This window comes from Pleurodeles waltl, chromosome 3_1 (assembly GCF_031143425.1).
Source record: "Pleurodeles waltl isolate 20211129_DDA chromosome 3_1, aPleWal1.hap1.20221129, whole genome shotgun sequence".
Classification (NCBI taxonomy): Eukaryota; Metazoa; Chordata; class Amphibia; order Caudata; family Salamandridae; genus Pleurodeles; species Pleurodeles waltl.
The window spans coordinates 1,712,006,406-1,712,022,815 of record NC_090440.1 but is presented as its reverse complement, the minus strand read 5'-3'; the positions used below and the strand labels follow the sequence as shown (position 1 = coordinate 1,712,022,815).

Here is a 16,410-nt window from a genome sequence, read left to right as displayed (position 1 = left end):
CAGCCTTAGGCTTCCACTGTTTCCCACTCACTCCTCTCCTGTAGGGGGAAGATTACAGCATTTTCTCCACAAGTGGAAGTCTATCACAACGGACACTTGGGTTCTCGGCATTGTGGGGAAAGGCTACGCCCTTCCCTTTCGGGAGTTCCCGCCCCTCATCCCGCCCCGCCCATCTTATTGTTCAGAAGAACACCTCCTGTTGCTAGAACAGGAGGTTCAAGTCCTCCTTTCAAAGGGCGCGGTAGAGTTGGTCCCAGAGCAGGAAAAGGGTCGAGGTTGTTACTCAAGATACTTCCTGATTCCCAAAAAGGATGGTCAGTTGAGACCAATCCTGGATCTGAGGATCTTGAATTGGTTCCTCAAACAGGAAAAGTTCAAGATGCTGACCCTAGCACAGGTGCTTTTGGCGTTGAACAAGGAAGATTGGATGGTGTCTGTCGACTTGCAGGATGCTTACTTTCATATCCCGATACTCAAGTCGCACAGGAAGTATCTCGGGTTTGTGGTAGGGTCGCAGCACTATCCAGTTTGCGGTCCTCCCGTTTGGTCTTACTTCAGCACCTCGAGTCTTCACAAAGGTGATGTCAGTGGTTGCGGCGGAACTCAGAAGGAAGGGGATAGCAGTATTCCCTTACTTAGACGACTGGTTGATCAAAGCCAAGTCCCCGGAGCTTGTGTCGCATCATCTGCAGTCAACAACCCAGTTGTTGTTCGACCTGGGCTTTTCGGTGAACGTGCCCAAATCTCACCTGGAGCCCTCTCAGCGCCTCCTGTTCATAGGGGCAGTACTGGATACAACATTGGGTCGAGCCTTTCCTCCGCCTCAGCGGATTCAAGATATTCAGGAATTGGTTCCAATGTTTCGAAATGGAGCGGTAGTTCCAGTCCTCAAGGTCCTTCGTCTGCTCGGTGTGTTCGCCTCCTGCATTCTGTTGGTCACGCATGCTCGCTGGCACATGAGGGCTCTTCAGTGGTGCCTCCGAAGGCAGTGGTCTCAACACAAGGGAGATTTAGAAGGTACTGTCAAGATCTCCAGAGATGCTGCTGTGGAATTGAAGTGGTGGATTGCGGGCAACAATCTTTCACAGGGAAAGCCGTTCGCGCAGTCGCCACCAGTGGCCACGGTCATAACGGATGCTTCCACCCTAGGATGGGGAGCTCATCTGGGGGATCTGGAGATCAAAGGGCTTTGGTCTCCAGAGGAACAGGTGTTTCATATCAATCTGTTGGAGTTACGGGCTGTACGTCTGGCTCTCAAGGCCTTCCTCCCATCCCTTCGTGGTCAGTCGGTACAGGTCCTGACTGACAATACTACCACGATGTGGTACATAAACAAACAGGGAGGAGTAGGGTCGTACCTTCTCTGCAGAGAAGCTCTTCGGCTATGGTCCTGGGCAAAGGACCATCAGATTTGCTTGGTGGCAAATCATCTGGCCGGGGTCTTGAATGTACGTGCGGACAGTCTCAGTCGCCAATTCTCGGCAGACCACGAGTGGCGTCTCCATCCAGATCAGGTCTGTCTAATCTTCCAGATATGGGGGTTTCCTCGGATAGATCTGTTTGCCACTCTAGAGAACGCGCATTGCCCGTTATTCTGCAGCCTCCAGTATCCGATGCAGGGAGCGTTGGGGGACGCGTTTCAGATAACCTGGTGCGACCAGTTGCTTTACGCGTTTCCCCCCATACCCTTGATTCCTCGAGTGTTGAGGAAAATTCGCCAAGACTGGGCCCAAGTCATCTTAATAGCTCCGGATTGGCCAAGGAGGGTATGGTACTCTGACCTTCTCCAACTCTCACTGTGCCCTCCGCTCCGTCTCCCTCTCAGGGCAGACCTCCTCTCGCAGTCGCAGGGGCAGGTTTTACACCCCAACCTCCAGAGTCTGCACCTACATGCTTGGAGATTGAACGGGGCAACCTGAGTTCCTTCTCTCTCCCGCCTGATGTAGTGGATGTTATCTTAGCGGCCAGGCGACACTCCACTAAATCTATCTACGCTAATAGGTGGTCTAAATTTGTTATGTGGTGTGGAGAGAGACAGATTGATCCCTTACATGCTCATCTGTCACATGTTTTGTCTTTTGCACTGTCTCTAGCGCAGAAAGGTTGTGCAGTGGCTACCATTAAGGGTTATTTGTCGGCCTTGTCAGCCTTCATTTGTCTTCCAGACCAACCATTGTTATTTAAATCCCCTATTGTTCTCAGATTCTTGAAAGGTCTTCTGAATCAATATCCTCCAAAACCATTCGTTATGCCTCAATGGGATTTGTCCTTGGTCCTGACTTTCCTTATGGGGTCCCCTTTTGAGCCTATGCATTCTTGCCCCTTAAGGTATTTGGTTATTAAAACAGTATTCCTGGTAGCTATAACATCTGCAAGGAGAGTGAGTGAGTTGCAGGCCTTATCGGTTAAACCCCCTTATATAACGTTTTATGGGGATAAGGTGGTGTTGAGGACCAAGGCTGCTTTCCTTCCGAAGGTTGTTTCACCCTTCCATTTGGCTCAGACAATCACTTTGTCCACGTTTTATCCTCCGCCTCATCCTTCAAAGGAGGAAGAAAGACTACATCGCCTGGACCCAAAAAGGGCGTTGAGCTTCTATATCGACAGAATGAAGGATATCAGGCTGGAGGATCAGCTGTTTGTCGGATACGTGGGCAAGAGGAGAGGAAAGGCAGTCCACAAGAGAACACTCTCCAGGTGGGTTGTACTTTGCATTAAAATCTGTTACTCTTTGGCAAAGAAGGATCCGCCTGAGGGCATTAGAGCTCACTCCACCAGAGCTAAGTCGGCCTCTTCGGCCTTGGCCAGGGGTGTTCCTGTGGTCGACATCTGCAAGGCCGCAACTTGGTCGTCCCTTCACACTTTTGTGAAACATTACTGTTTGGACTCTGAGGTCAGAAGGGACGGTCATTTTGCACGGTCAGTGCTGCAGGATTTCTTGGTTTGACCATTTAGGCACCCACCGCCGGGCGTGGTACTGCTTTGGGACTCTATTCATTAGGTGAGGAATCCACAGGTAGTTGTATCCATCAGAAGAACGAGTTACTTACCTTCGGTAACGATTTTTCTGGTGGATACATTAGCTACCTGTGGATTCCTCACGGTCCCACCCGCCTCCCCGTTGCCTTTTTGGTCTCTCTAAGCAATCCTTGAGTGTGCTCCTTTTGGTCTTCAAAGTTGCAATACATTTTGCATATATGATATTTGTATATATGTGTATATTTATATATAAATCTATATATATTGTGTATATACATGATTCGTATGTATAAATATATTTATTTGTTTAAAAAAAAAAAAAAAAAAAAGAAGGTTATATTAAATCTACAGCTATTTTATTGCAATGTTGTGTGATTTACAATATTAAGAGATGTTGCTTTGCTCTTTCATTACATTGGGTTATTATTATTCTCATGCACGTAAAAAATGTTGGTACTGTCATCGGCACGTCGGCGAGGACCTCTTATTGCCTGTATGACGTCAGACGGCGTTGCATGGGCTAGAGTGACGTCCTCGTCGACGTGCAGAGACTAGTAAGAAGATTTCCGTCGAATGCTGGCGCCATGGGAGTATTCATTAGGTGAGGAATCCACAGGTAGCTAATGTATCCACCAGAATGAAAATGTCACTTACCCAGTGTACATCTGTTCGTGGCATTAGTCGCTGCAGATTCACATGTTTAGCACAGTCCGCTGCCTGGTGTTGGGCTCGGAGTATTACAAGTTGTTTTTCTTCGAAGAAGTCTTTTTTGGTCACGGGACCGAAGGACTCCTCCCTCTTCGGCTCCATTGCGCATGGGCGTCGACTCCATCTTAGATTGTTTTCCCCGCAGAGGGTGAGGATGGAGTTGTTTGCTATAAATAGTGCCCATGCAATGGAGTGAATACGTATGTACATAAAAAGTTTATAATAATTATTTACAAATGTTTAAGATTTAAGATCTACTTCTAAACGGCTACAGGCTTCTCGGGGAGGCGGGAGGGCACATGTGAATCTGCAGCGACTAATGCCACGAACAGATGTACACTGGGTAAGTGACATTTTCAGTTCGATGGCATATGTTGCTGCAGATACACATGTTTAGCATAGACTATAAAGCAGTTACCTCCCCTAAAAGCGGTGGTTTAGCCTGTAGGAGTTGAAGTAGTTTGGAATAATGTTCTTAGTACAGCTTGGCCCACTGTAGCTTGTTGTGCATTTAGTACGTCTACACAGTAGTGTTTAGTAAATGTATGAGGCGTAGACCAGGTTGCAGCCTTACATATTTCGCTCATAGGAATGTTTCCTAGAAAGGCCATTGTAGCACCTTTCTTTCTGGTTGAGTGTGCCTTTGGTGTAATAGGCAATTCTCTCTTGGCTTTAAGATAGCATGTTTGAATACATCTGACTATCCATCTAGCAATGACTTGTTTAGAGATTGGATTTCCTATGTGTGGTTTTTGAAAAGCTATGAACAGTTGTTTTGTTTTCCTGATTAGCTTTGTTCTGTCAATGTAGTACATTAGTGCTCTTTTGATGTCTAATGTATGTAGTGCCCTTTCAGCCACGGAATCTGGTTGTGGGAAGAACACTGGCAATTCTACTGTTTGATTTAAATGGAATGGTGAGATTACTTTTGGTAGAAATTGTGGATTTGTTCTTAGAACTATTTTATTTTTGTGTATTTGAATAAATGGTTCTTGTATGGTAAATGCCTGTATTTCACTTACTCTTCTGAGGGATGTGATTGCAATGAGAAATGCGACTTTCCACGTTAGATATTGCATTTCACAGGAATGCATGGGTTCGAAAGGTGGACCCATGAGTCTTGTTAAGACGATGTTAAGGTTCCATGAAGGAACTGGTGGTGTTCTTGGTGGTATAATTCTTTTTAGCCCTTCCATGAATGCTTTAATAACTGGTATTCTAAATAGAGACGATGAATGAGTAGTTTGTAGGTAAGCAGATATTGCTGCGAGGTGTATTTTTATAGATGAAAAAGCGAGATTCGCTTTTTGCAAATGTAGTAAGTATCCCACTATGTCCTTCGTAGAGGCATGCAATGGTTGGATTTGATTGGTATGGCAGTAGCAAACAAATCTTTTCCACTTAGATGCATAGCAGTGTCTAGTGGAAGCTTTTCTAGCTTGTTTTATGACCTCCATACATTCTTGTGTGAGGTCTAAGTGTCCGAATTCTAGGATTTCAGGAGCCAAATTGCTAGATTCAATGATGCTGGGTTTGGATGCCTGATCTGTTGTTTGTGTTGTGTTAACAGATCTGGTCTGTTGGGTAGTTTGACATGCGGTACTAGTGAAAGGTCTAGTAGAGTTGTATACCAAGGTTGTCTTGCCCATGTGGGTGCTATCAGTATGAGTTTGAGTTGGTTTTGACTCAATTTGTTTACTAGATATGGAAGGAGAGGGAGAGGGGGAAAAGCGTATGCAAATATCCCTGACCAACTCATCCATAGAGCATTGCCTTGTGATTCGCGGTGTGGGTACCTGGATGCGAAGTTTTGGCATTTTGCGTTTTCTTTTGTTGCGAACAAATCTATCTGGGGTGTTCCCCAAATTTGAAAGTATTTGTTCAGAACTTGTGGGTGAATTTCCCATTCGTGGACTTGTTGGTGGTCTCGCGAAAGGTTGTCTGCTAGTTGGTTTTGGATCCCTGGAATAAATTGTGCTATTAGGCGAATGTGGTTGTGAATCGCCCACTGCCATATTTTTTGTGTTAGGAGACACAATTGTGTTGAGTGTGTTCCTCCTTGTTTGTTTAAATAATACATTGTTGTCATGTTGTCTGTTTTGACAAGAATGTATTTGTGTGTTATTATGGGTTGAAAGGCTTTTAACGCTAGAAATACTGCTAACAGTTCTAGGTAATTTATATGAAATTTTGTTTGGTGTACATCCCATTGTCCTTGAATGCTGTGGTGATTGAGGTGTGCTCCCCACCCTGTCATGGAAGCATCTGTTGTTATAACGTATTGAGGCACTGGGTCCTGAAATGTCCGCCCTTTGTTTAAATTGTTGCTGTTCCACCATAGAAGCGAGAGGTATGTTTGGCGGTCTACCAACACCAGATCTTGAAGTTGACCCTGTGCCTGTGACCATTGTGATGCTAGGCACTGTTGTAAGGGTCGCATGTGTAGTCTTGCGTTTGGGACAATGGCTATGCATGATGACATCATGCCTAGAAGTTTTAGCACAAATTTTGCTTGTATCTTTTGGTTTGGAAACATAGCACTTATTACCTTGTGGAATGCTTGCACTCTTTGTGGACTTGGAGTGGCAATTCCTTTTGATGTGTTGATGGTTGCCCCTAGATATTGTTGTGTCTGACACGGTTCGAGGTGTGACTTTGTATAGTTGATGGAGAAACCCAGTTTGTGAAGGGTTTGTATGACATATGTGGTGTCGTTTGTGCACTTTTTTACTGTGTTGGTCTTGATTAGCCAATCGTCTAGGTAAGGAAACACATGTATCTGTTGTCTCCTGATATGTGCTGCTACTACTGCTAGACATTTTGTGAATACTCTTGGTGCAGTTGTTATTCCGAATGGCAACACCTTGAATTGGTAATGTATTCCTTTGAATACGAACCTTAGGTACTTTCTGTGAGAAGGGTGTATCGGTATATGAAAGTACGCATCTTTTAGGTCTAATGTGGTCATGTAATCTTGCTGTTTGAGCACTGGAATGATGTCTTGTAGTGTGACCATGTGAAAGTGGTCCGATATGATGTAGGTATTTAGTGTCCTGAGATCTAATATTGGTCTTAATGTTTTGTCTTTTTTTGGAATTAGAAAGTACAGGGAGTAAACTCCTGTGTTTTTTTTGTTGTACTGGTACTAACTCTATTGCATCCTTTTGCAGTAGTGCTTGTACTTCTAGTCCTAAAAGTTCTAAATGTTGTGGTGACATTTTGCGTGTTTTTGGAGGGATGTTTGGTGGGAATTTGTGGAATTCTATGCAATAGCCATGTTGGATTATTGCTAATACCCAATTGTCTGTTGTAATCTGCTGCCAAGATTGGTAGAATTGGCTTAGTCTTCCCCCCACTGGTGTTGAGTGAAGGGGTTGTGTGACTTGAAAGTCACTGTTTAGGAGGAGGTGTTTTTGGAGTCTGGAATCTTCCCCTACTCCTTGGGAATTGACCCCCTCTATATCCCCTGAAACCTCCCCTTTGGAATGAACCCTGATATGGTGTGGTTCTTGTTTGTTGGCTGGTGGTGTCTGTGGGTTGGCCACGAAACCCCCCTCTAAATGGAGTTTTTCTAAAAGAGCCTCTGCTCTGCGGGGAGTAGAGTGCGCCCATGGCTTTGGCCGTGTCTGCGTCCTTTTTAAGTTTTTCAATGGCTGTGTCCACTTCAGGGCCAAAAAGTTGTTTCTCATTGAAGGGCATATTAAGGACAGCCTGCTGGATTTCAGGTTTGAAGCCTGAAGTGCGGAGCCAAGCGTGTCTCCTTATGGTGACAGCAGTGTTGACTGTTCTCGCTGCAGTATCGGCTGCGTCCAGTGAAGAGCGGATTTGATTGTTTGAGATTGTTTGTCCCTCTTCAACTATTTGCTGCGCCCTTTTTTGGTATTCCTGGGGAAGATGGTCTACGAGAAGTTGCATCTCATCCCAGTGTGCGCGGTCATATCTGGCCAGCAGCACTTGAGAATTAGCGATGCGCCACTGGTTGGCTGCCTGTGATGCCACTCTTTTTCCTGCCGCATCAAATTTTCTGCTTTCTTTGTCCGGAGGTGGGGCGTCGCCAGATGTATGGGAATTTGCTCTCTTGCGAGCTGCCCCTACTACTACGGAGTCAGGTGGTAACTGCGAAGTAATAAACACTGGGTCTGTGGGTGGTGGTTTGTATTTCTTATCCACCCTTGGGGTGATGGCTCTTGATTTTACGGGCTCTTCAAAAATTTGTTTTGCGTGCCGTAACATCCCTGGTAGCATTGGGAGACATTGATATTGGCTATGTGTAGCCGAGAGGGTGTTAAATAAAAAATCATCCTCTATAGGATCGGAATGCAGTTGGACATTGTGGAATTCTGCAGCCCTAGCCACCAGTTGCGAGTATGAGGTACTGTCCTCTGGCGGTGACGGCTTTGTGGGGTATGAATCGGGATCATTGTCCGGCACTGGGGTGTCATATAGGTCCCAAGCGTCTTGATCCTGATTATCTTGACTTATGGTAGTTTGCGCTGGTGAGTGCATTTGTGGCGGTGTTTGTGCCGGCGATGCCTGTTGTGGTGGAGAGGGCGGAGGCGTGACTTTTTTAACCACTTTGGCTTGTGGTTGTGTGTCATCCTTAAGAAGTCCGATCCTTCTTTTCCTTATTATTGGGGGAAGTGTTGATATCTTCCCTGTGTCTTGCTGGATGTACAGTCTCTTTTGTGTGTAGTCTGATTCTACACTTTGGAGCTCTTGTCCAAATCTGTGCATTTGGCCACTTATTCCTTGTTCCTCTGTGTAGGATGAAGGTGTGGAACTTTTCGGCGCCGAGAGAGAATCTTTTTTCGGCTTCGGCACCGACAGAATTTTTGTGGATTTCGGCAGTGTGTCTCGGTGCCGAGGTTTTTCGGTGCCGGCATCTTGTTTTTGCCTCTCGGAGCCGCTATCTCGGCTCCGAGGTTGCTCCATGGCGGTCCCTCGACCGGAGTCGGGTGTCTTCGCTATGGGCGTGCCCTTTTTCGGCGCCTTCGACGGGTCGCCGGTCTTATGGGTCGAGCCATGGCCTGTTGGCAGTGGCGTCCCCTGGGCTTTTGTCTTCTCGATGGTTTTAATTTTCGACGTCTTACTCACTGTTTGTTGCTGTTGTTCGACGTCGGAGTCTCCGGATTCTGATTCCGGAACCGAGAAAGTTTCCTCTTCGTCGTCGAAACGTTGTTTTGTTGGCGTGGACGCCATTTGTAGACGCCTGGCTCTTCGGTCCCGGAGTGTTTTTCTGGACCGGAAGGCTCGACAGGCCTCACAGGTATCCTCCTTGTGCTCGGGGGACAAGCACAAGTTACAGACCAAGTGCTGATCTGTATAAGGATACTTACTGTGACATTTTGGGCAGAAACGAAACGGGGTCCGTTCCATCGGCTTCGATGTCGCACGCGGTCGGGCCGACCAGGCCCCGATGGGGGAATCGAAGCTACCCCAAAGTCTTCCGATGATCGGTGTCGATGTACCTAACTATCCCGATACCGAACGGAACAATACCGACGCTTTCTTCCGAGATTCTGACTAACTTTCCGAACCGAAACACGGAGCGAAAAGGAATACGTCCGAACCCGACAGCGGAAAAAAACAATCTAAGATGGAGTCGACGCCCATGCGCAATGGAGCCGAAGAGGGAGGAGTCCTTCGGTCCCGTGACCAAAAAAGACTTCTTCGAAGAAAAACAACTTGTAATACTCCGAGCCCAACACCAGGCAGCGGACTGTGCTAAACATGTGTATCTGCAGCAACATATGCCATCGAACAAATCGTTACCGAAGGTAAGTAACTCGTTCTTCTATACCTTTTCCACCAGGTGGACTACTCTTAAAATGATGTCATGCATCTGTCTTTCCTTAATAAAGCCTAACTGGTCTGAGTGAATTATCCCAGGGAGGAATGTTCCAACCTGCTTTTGGGGATTCTCAAATTTAATTATAGTCAAGAATAAGTAAAGCGAATGGCCTACATGTGGGTATTTCTGTGGGTCTTTACCCAGTTTCAGGATCACAGTTACGACCACTTCTGTTATGGAGGGCTTCACTGTTCTCATTAGTGCAAATGTTTTGAATAAAGAAGCAATTCTGAACACCAACTTACACAAGAATGTTTTTTTTTATAAAATGCCCCTGTGAGACTGTCTTGGCCCAGAGCTTTCCCACTTCGGATTGGGCTATAGCAGTTTTAACTTTGAAGTCTGATATGTGTGTGTTTATTTTTTTTTCCTGATGCAGATTTAGTAAGATGAACATTCTTTATATAGTCTCTCTGAGAGGGAGAATGGATGTTTTCCGATTTATAAAGGTTATATTAAGAAATTGTAAATTTTTCTAATTTGTCATGTTTTGTTCTTAGATATGGGATTTTTAAATGTTCTCCCTCAGTAAACAGGCAAGATGGGAATCTATCTTGTTTTTTTGTTTTGCACAACAGTTGTTCACGGTGGGGCAGGGTATGTTCAGCTTTGTTAGTTATTATGGCCTTAAGTCTTCCTCTTAGAGTTGTGATCTTCCATAAGAGAGACAGAGAAGAGGTATGGTTGTATTGTCTTGTTAAGATTTGTAACTCTGTACCTAGGGTTTGAATTTCTAGGTACTTAAGTCGCCTGACATTCGTCACAATGGAAATAAGCTAGTGACAGATCTAGTAGGATGAGTCCCGGGGAGGAATTCCTGGCATTTATAACTTAAATTTACTAGTGGGATACTATACCCGATATAAAATCAACAATACATAATGTTGGCACTTGGCAACTACAATACAGATCGTGTAGATGCCACCTAGTAGTTATAACTTAGACTTTTTGAACCTTACTTAGACTATCTATGTTTGACCTTTCAGACAAAACATTTCCACCTCTATATTTAGCACGATTAGCAAAAACCTGGATGTCTTAAGGTGACCACAGTAAAGCGAGGGACAGACAAGGTTATAGGACACAACACATTAACTAGTATACGTCCTGCATCTTATCAGCCATTATAAACTATTTCTAGAGCAGTAACAAAGTGTACCTGATTTGGCCATTTGTGGCTACTCCTCAACTATAACTGAATGCCAATCTACCAAAACAGAGTTGTGTTGACCTATGCATCCAAGTTTCTCAGCGACAAAACAATGTCTTTAGACAGGAGACCTGCTAAAGACAGCACTAGTAATACATCATGGAACTTGTAATTTAAGCTTAAGCATAGAAAAGGGGCATTATAGGCATAGTTCTTTCTGCCATTGTGGTCACTAGGTCATGCAAAATACGTTACGCAACACAAAGCAAACAATGCTTGCTGCATAATATCGGAACCATAAGTAACGCCTACCCCTATCTTTTTGTCTTTCCATTCTATTGTCTCCTGGAGGTCAGAGATCTCCCTGATATTATTCTCTTGCTTCTGCTGCAGCTTATGGATTTCCTAAGGAGAGTAGAAAAAAAGAAAACGACATTTGGAAGGGAAAAACAGAGGGTTATACAGAGAAAAGACTCAAAAAGGCAAGTGCCACAAGATCAAGGAATCGGAAAAAAAGGGTAAGAGCTTTCAGAGGTGAAGTTTTCCCATCCTCTTCCAAGATTCCATGTTGCCGCCATTAATCTCCCAGGGCTACCTTCAAAGGACCTCTGTACCTGATGAAAGGTGGGGGTGATGGCAGGGAAATCATCTCACCGTAAGCATCTCTTCCTTCTGCTGCAAGGACTCCTTCATCGCATTGTACTGGATCTGTAGTACCTGGTGAGCATGCTTCTCTCTTTCAAATTCCTACAAAAAAAAGACAGATGGGTTTTTATTCTGAAGGGGAAGTGGATTTTGGGGGGGTTGGAGGGGATTTGAAGGCACTCTAAAACCTTAGCCATGTGAATGCATATCTACAGATTTATTTTTTATTTTTTTTAAAGCTCTTGTTGGCACTGCCTAATCATTTTGTACGCGCACACATCATGAACGCACATCCTAATAAATGATGCTGGATTTTTTTTTCCTCTTTCATTACCGATCAAAGTTGGATCTATAATAAAAAAGAAATAAACTTTTGAAAGCTTTCTCTGTTTTTTTTAGTGGTGTGGTGGAAGCAACACATGAGCAGGGGGAGTGGATGAAACAACACAGGGGTGCGTGTGAGGGAGGGAGAAGCAACGGTCTTGAGTTTAAGATGGAGTGGCTGGGAGAAGAATACTGGAGAGAAGTCAACAGGGGGAGTATGGGTGTGGATGAGAAGCACAAGGAAAAAGGAGGCCGGTGGAGCGGGTGGCAGTAACAGAGGGCGGGATTGAGGAGGAGAAGCCATAGGCAAGAGAGTAACATACAGCAGGAGGGGAAGAAACACATGGGTGACAAAATAACGGGAAGTACACAAGGGTAAGCACATCATGGACAGGGTGGGGAGAAGCACACAGACAGAGAGCAATACTGAGGGGAGAGAAGTACAAAAGGAAGCCAGCTGGAAAAAAACATACACTCTCATGGAGTGCGTAAATGAAAAGAAAACAGAAGTTCTTGAAAGGCAACCAGTGGAAGCATAGAAGCCAGCCAATTAAAGATGACGGTGAGAAGACGATGCTTCATGGGAGGGACAAACTCAAAATTGACATGCTGGGACATGACTAAGGAGTGGGCAAATTCAAGTGACAGTAAAGCCAACCAAAGGTAAGCAATGTGCATGCTTCAAGCCCTTGTATGTTCCTGGTAAGTCCACAGTATATTTTGTAACAAACCGCAAATCTGCTATCTAGTAGGTGACACCTAATGAAGATATTCTGATCATTGTCAACTATCTGCACACCTATGCCATTATAAAAACGTAACATCCATGAAAGAAGAACTTGCATTAAAAAAGTTAAAGAGATACTTCTAACATGAACAATATTCCTGCAAGGCTAAGAAAGAGGGAAAACATTTCCAGGTTACTTTTAATTACACATAATTAATGCACTACTGATACAAAGGAAAACGTGGTGCGAGCCTAACCTCTGTTACTTGCATATCTTGGTACACTTGTGTTTTTTTTAAAACACATTTTATTGCTTTTAATGATATAGGTGTCACAATACAACACTCAAATAGTGCAACAGGGTGCTGTGCTTTCCCGATCCCACTCCGCAACACCCCTGCCCTTGATTCCTATCCCCGCAAATTTTTTATAGGGTGCTTCAACCCTCCTACGTCAGTGCCCCTGACCGACATAAATATGGAGTTGTCTCTAAAGTAGTAAAGCAAGAATCTCTCTTTGTGATCCCTCTATAATCCGCCCAACTCTGTCAGATTTTTATGCATTTGTGTGGGCAACCCATAGCCTCATAAACCAGTTGCTCACTGGTCATGCACCCAATCAAGACCTTTCTTCCTCTTCTTGATCTTCTTTAGACTCCAAGAACAAGTAGTATCTGTTGCAGGACACATCAATCCTGATGCCAACAGGACATCAGTGCTGCTGTGTCCCAAGTGTATCCTCACGTACAAAGCTAGTTCCAATGTCATCCATCTGACACAAGTGTTCAAGTGTTTTCTGATGGGGAGAGTTTAGAACTGGGGTTGGGGTGTAGCCGCCTATCCCATAGTGTCTGAATTTTATGACCCCCCTGGGTACAGGCCATCAACCAGGACTCTCCAGCCACCTCTGTCCCAGGCTTTTCTTTCAATCTGACTCCAGCTGTAACCCATCTCCTTGCAGTCAGCCTCGAGGCCTAGGCGCCAGGTGTTTCTTGGCCTTTCTCTTTTCTTTTTCCCTTGAGGGTTCCCTGTCAGGGTTTGCCTGGTGATGTTTGATGCAGGCTTGTGGAGGGTGTGACCTATCCAGCCCCAGCGTCTTAATGATTTCTTCATGAGCAGGGAGTTGGAAAGTCTGCTGCCATAGGTCATTGTTGCTGATGGTGTTTGGCCAGTGGATTTGGAGGATTTGCTCAGGCAGGTGTTGATGAAGGTCTGGACTTTGTTGGTGGTGGTCACTGTTGCCCTCCAAGTTTCTGATCCATATGCAGAAAGACTGATTTTACTTTGGTGTCAAAAAGCCTGATCTTGGTTTGCAGTGTTAAGTCCTTGGAGCTCCAAATCTTCTTTTGCTGAATGAAGGCAGCCTTTGTTTTGCTTACCTTGACGTCAACATCTGTGCTGCCCTGCTTGCCCATGACACTGCCCAGGCAGTTGAAGGCTTCAACCACTTTCAGTGCATCACCTGCAAGAGTGATTGCAGTTGTGCTGCCTGCGTTAGCCTTCAGGATCTTGGTTTTCCCCCCTGTGAATGTTAAGGCCGTGTTGTGCTAATCTGGCTGCAACCTTGTTGGTCTTCTCTTGCATCTGCAGATGGGTTTGGGACAGTACGGCCAGGTGGTTTGCAAAGTCCAGGTCAACAAGCTGCATCCAAGATGTCCACCTGATCCCATTTCTTCTCTTTGCTCATGTCTCTTCATGAGTCGATGTACAGCCTCTTAATGTTTAGCATTTGTTTAATCTGCAGCGCATGACTACAGAGATGGCGGGGTGCCACCCGGTCCAAACGTGATCCTGTATGTCCAATGTCCTCTCTCTCCTACTCAACTCTTACATCAGATGGGATGATTGTCTCTTCCCGGGCCATCTGTGGCCCTTCCTGAAGTTCAGGACCCATCTCATCATGACAAGTGCAATCGGTTCCTGTTGCACACCGGATTCCTGGTCTGCTCCAGGGAGGACTGAAATTGATCTTTGTGTGGGAGAATGCATTAAAAAGAGGCGGAGTGTGCAGCCGAGGCTGAAATCATTTGTCGGTCCATTGGAACACCTCTTCAGGGGTGTCAAACAAGAGGGTCTTGGACTGAAAGATCACTAGGTTTAGTGGCGTATAGCAACATATAGCGAACCTTTCAGCTGCATAGTCTCTTTTTTGCATCTATTAAGGGTTTCTGTTGTTCTTGATCTTTCCTGGTGTAACCCAATATTATAGGATTGGAACATTATAAATTCTTCAGAGCTGGCATGTCGGAGAATAGCATATCTGGCCAAACAGTTGAATATGCAAGCAATCATGGGTCTGGCTGTGGCCCCCCGGGGCAGCCTTTGGGCCAGAGCCCTATGGGCCCATTCAATGACTAAACAGGAGGACAGGGATGTAGCAAGCAATATAGAGCCAAGCCACTGATTCAAGAATATCTCAGACGAGGGCCATTCACAGCCTTTGTGGAACCCTGCAAACTGGAGTTTGTCCCATCAGACTTTCTCCTCACTACTGTGGCCAGATCGCTGGAGAAGGAGAGCCTCAGAATGTCCCGCTACATCTCTGCCACCTTGTCCTCCACTTCAGAAACCCTGACCCCGGCTTCAGCTATCCTGTCCACCACCTGACCCAAATCCTGGCACAGCTGCTTAACACCTGTGCCAACCGCCCCTATTTTAGTTTCAAGGGCAACAAGCGATTGGCAAATGGCCACCAAAATCATGGTATTGTCAGTGGCAGCATTGTGGTGTCCATCACTGTGGCTTGAGCAAACCCTGCTTATTTTGCAGTGGAACTTTGTCTTTGATCATAGTTAAGTGTGTTGCATCCTGTAGCCGCTGGCGGAACCGGCGCAGTTTGTTTTTGACCTGCCAGTCCTAGCCCTCGAGGAGTCCTATGAGGTGGCGCAAGCGGTTAGGCCCCGGACCCACACTCAGGCATCCCACAGCCAGGGTGAGCAATCCGCCTCGAAGACCTGGTGCCAAGGTAGGGAGATCCTTCCCCAGGAAAGAGCCACAGTACACCGTCCCAGCAGTGTATTTAAAGTGTTCAGGTTCAGGGCCCAGGCTCACATCAGGCCCTTGGAATTTGCTCGCCCAAGCCAGTTGTGATCAAAATCAGGCAATAGTATGGTGCTTCTGAGATGCCCCTCTGTTGTTCTACTCCCAGGGTAGTGGCGCTGGGCTTAGTCCCCCTTTGGACATCCACACCACCACAAGTCCCAGCCAGCTGAAGCCCTCTTTACTTGAGGGCTGTGGAGTAGCCGGTACCAAGGGCCCCGGATGGCAGAGCAGCCTTTTCCTCTGACCGATGTCAGGTTCTAATACGCTGCAGAAGGTCATCCGGGACAGGCCTGCTGCAATCTGCTGGATCAGTAAGTCAGAGATTCCTGCTCCACAGGTCCAGGAGCAGCACCATTGCGGCCCTGGCGACTCAGCTGTGCACGAACCCCACACCAGCTGGTTCCTTCCTCACCTCAAGACGTTTGGAGTCAGCAGGCAGAGGGGGTGCGGGAGGCAGAGAAGTCCCCTCGGAGCCAGCTTATTGTTCCAACACCGGGCCCCACCACGACTCAGGTGTACGGGCTGGCGGTGCTCCTGTACTGAACTTGACTGCCACAGCCAAAATTCCCTAGTACTGAAGGATCAGCCCTGCCAGAGCCTTTTAGGCCAACATCACTCGGTCATCTAACCAGCACTCTGCTACTGCATGGTGGTGGGGGGTCTCCATGATGGCTCAGGTCCCATGTGAAACTTCAGAGCCTTCCTCTTACATGGCAAAAGTTACCTTGTCTTCCATGTAGGTGGAGGAGGCAGCATGACAAACAATACTAGGCAGGCAACGCGGAGCTATTCTAGCCTGCTGCCACCATCTTCAGCATCCAGGCCATGCCCCCCTTAGTACACCTATATTAAATAATTCCAAATGGATGCAGCATTACATGCAATAGCACTATGGACCATATTTTAAGCATCTCAACATCGTTCTTTTCCACGTTTTGCCTTACTGTTGGCGTAGGTGAAAGGCCACTTTATTTGTTTTTAAAAG

General features: G+C 46.1%; 1 protein-coding gene across 30 annotated transcripts in view; it reads right to left on the bottom strand.

Annotated features, from left to right (window-relative positions):
- LRRFIP1 (LRR binding FLII interacting protein 1) overlaps positions 1–16,410 on the bottom strand; it is a 422,096-nt gene that overhangs the window by 81,661 nt on the left and 324,025 nt on the right. For 26 of the 30 annotated variants that reach the window (XM_069225608.1, XM_069225605.1, XM_069225609.1 and 23 more), the window contains 2 exons: positions 11,343–11,435; positions 11,001–11,093 (listed from right to left, as the gene is read on the bottom strand). In XM_069225608.1, the coding sequence (XP_069081709.1) occupies positions 11,001–11,093; positions 11,343–11,435 (186 nt within the window). The remainder of the gene's footprint in view (positions 1–11,000; positions 11,094–11,342; positions 11,436–16,410) is intronic. The other 4 variants (XM_069225606.1, XM_069225610.1, XM_069225588.1 and 1 more) reach the window with 1 other exon arrangement.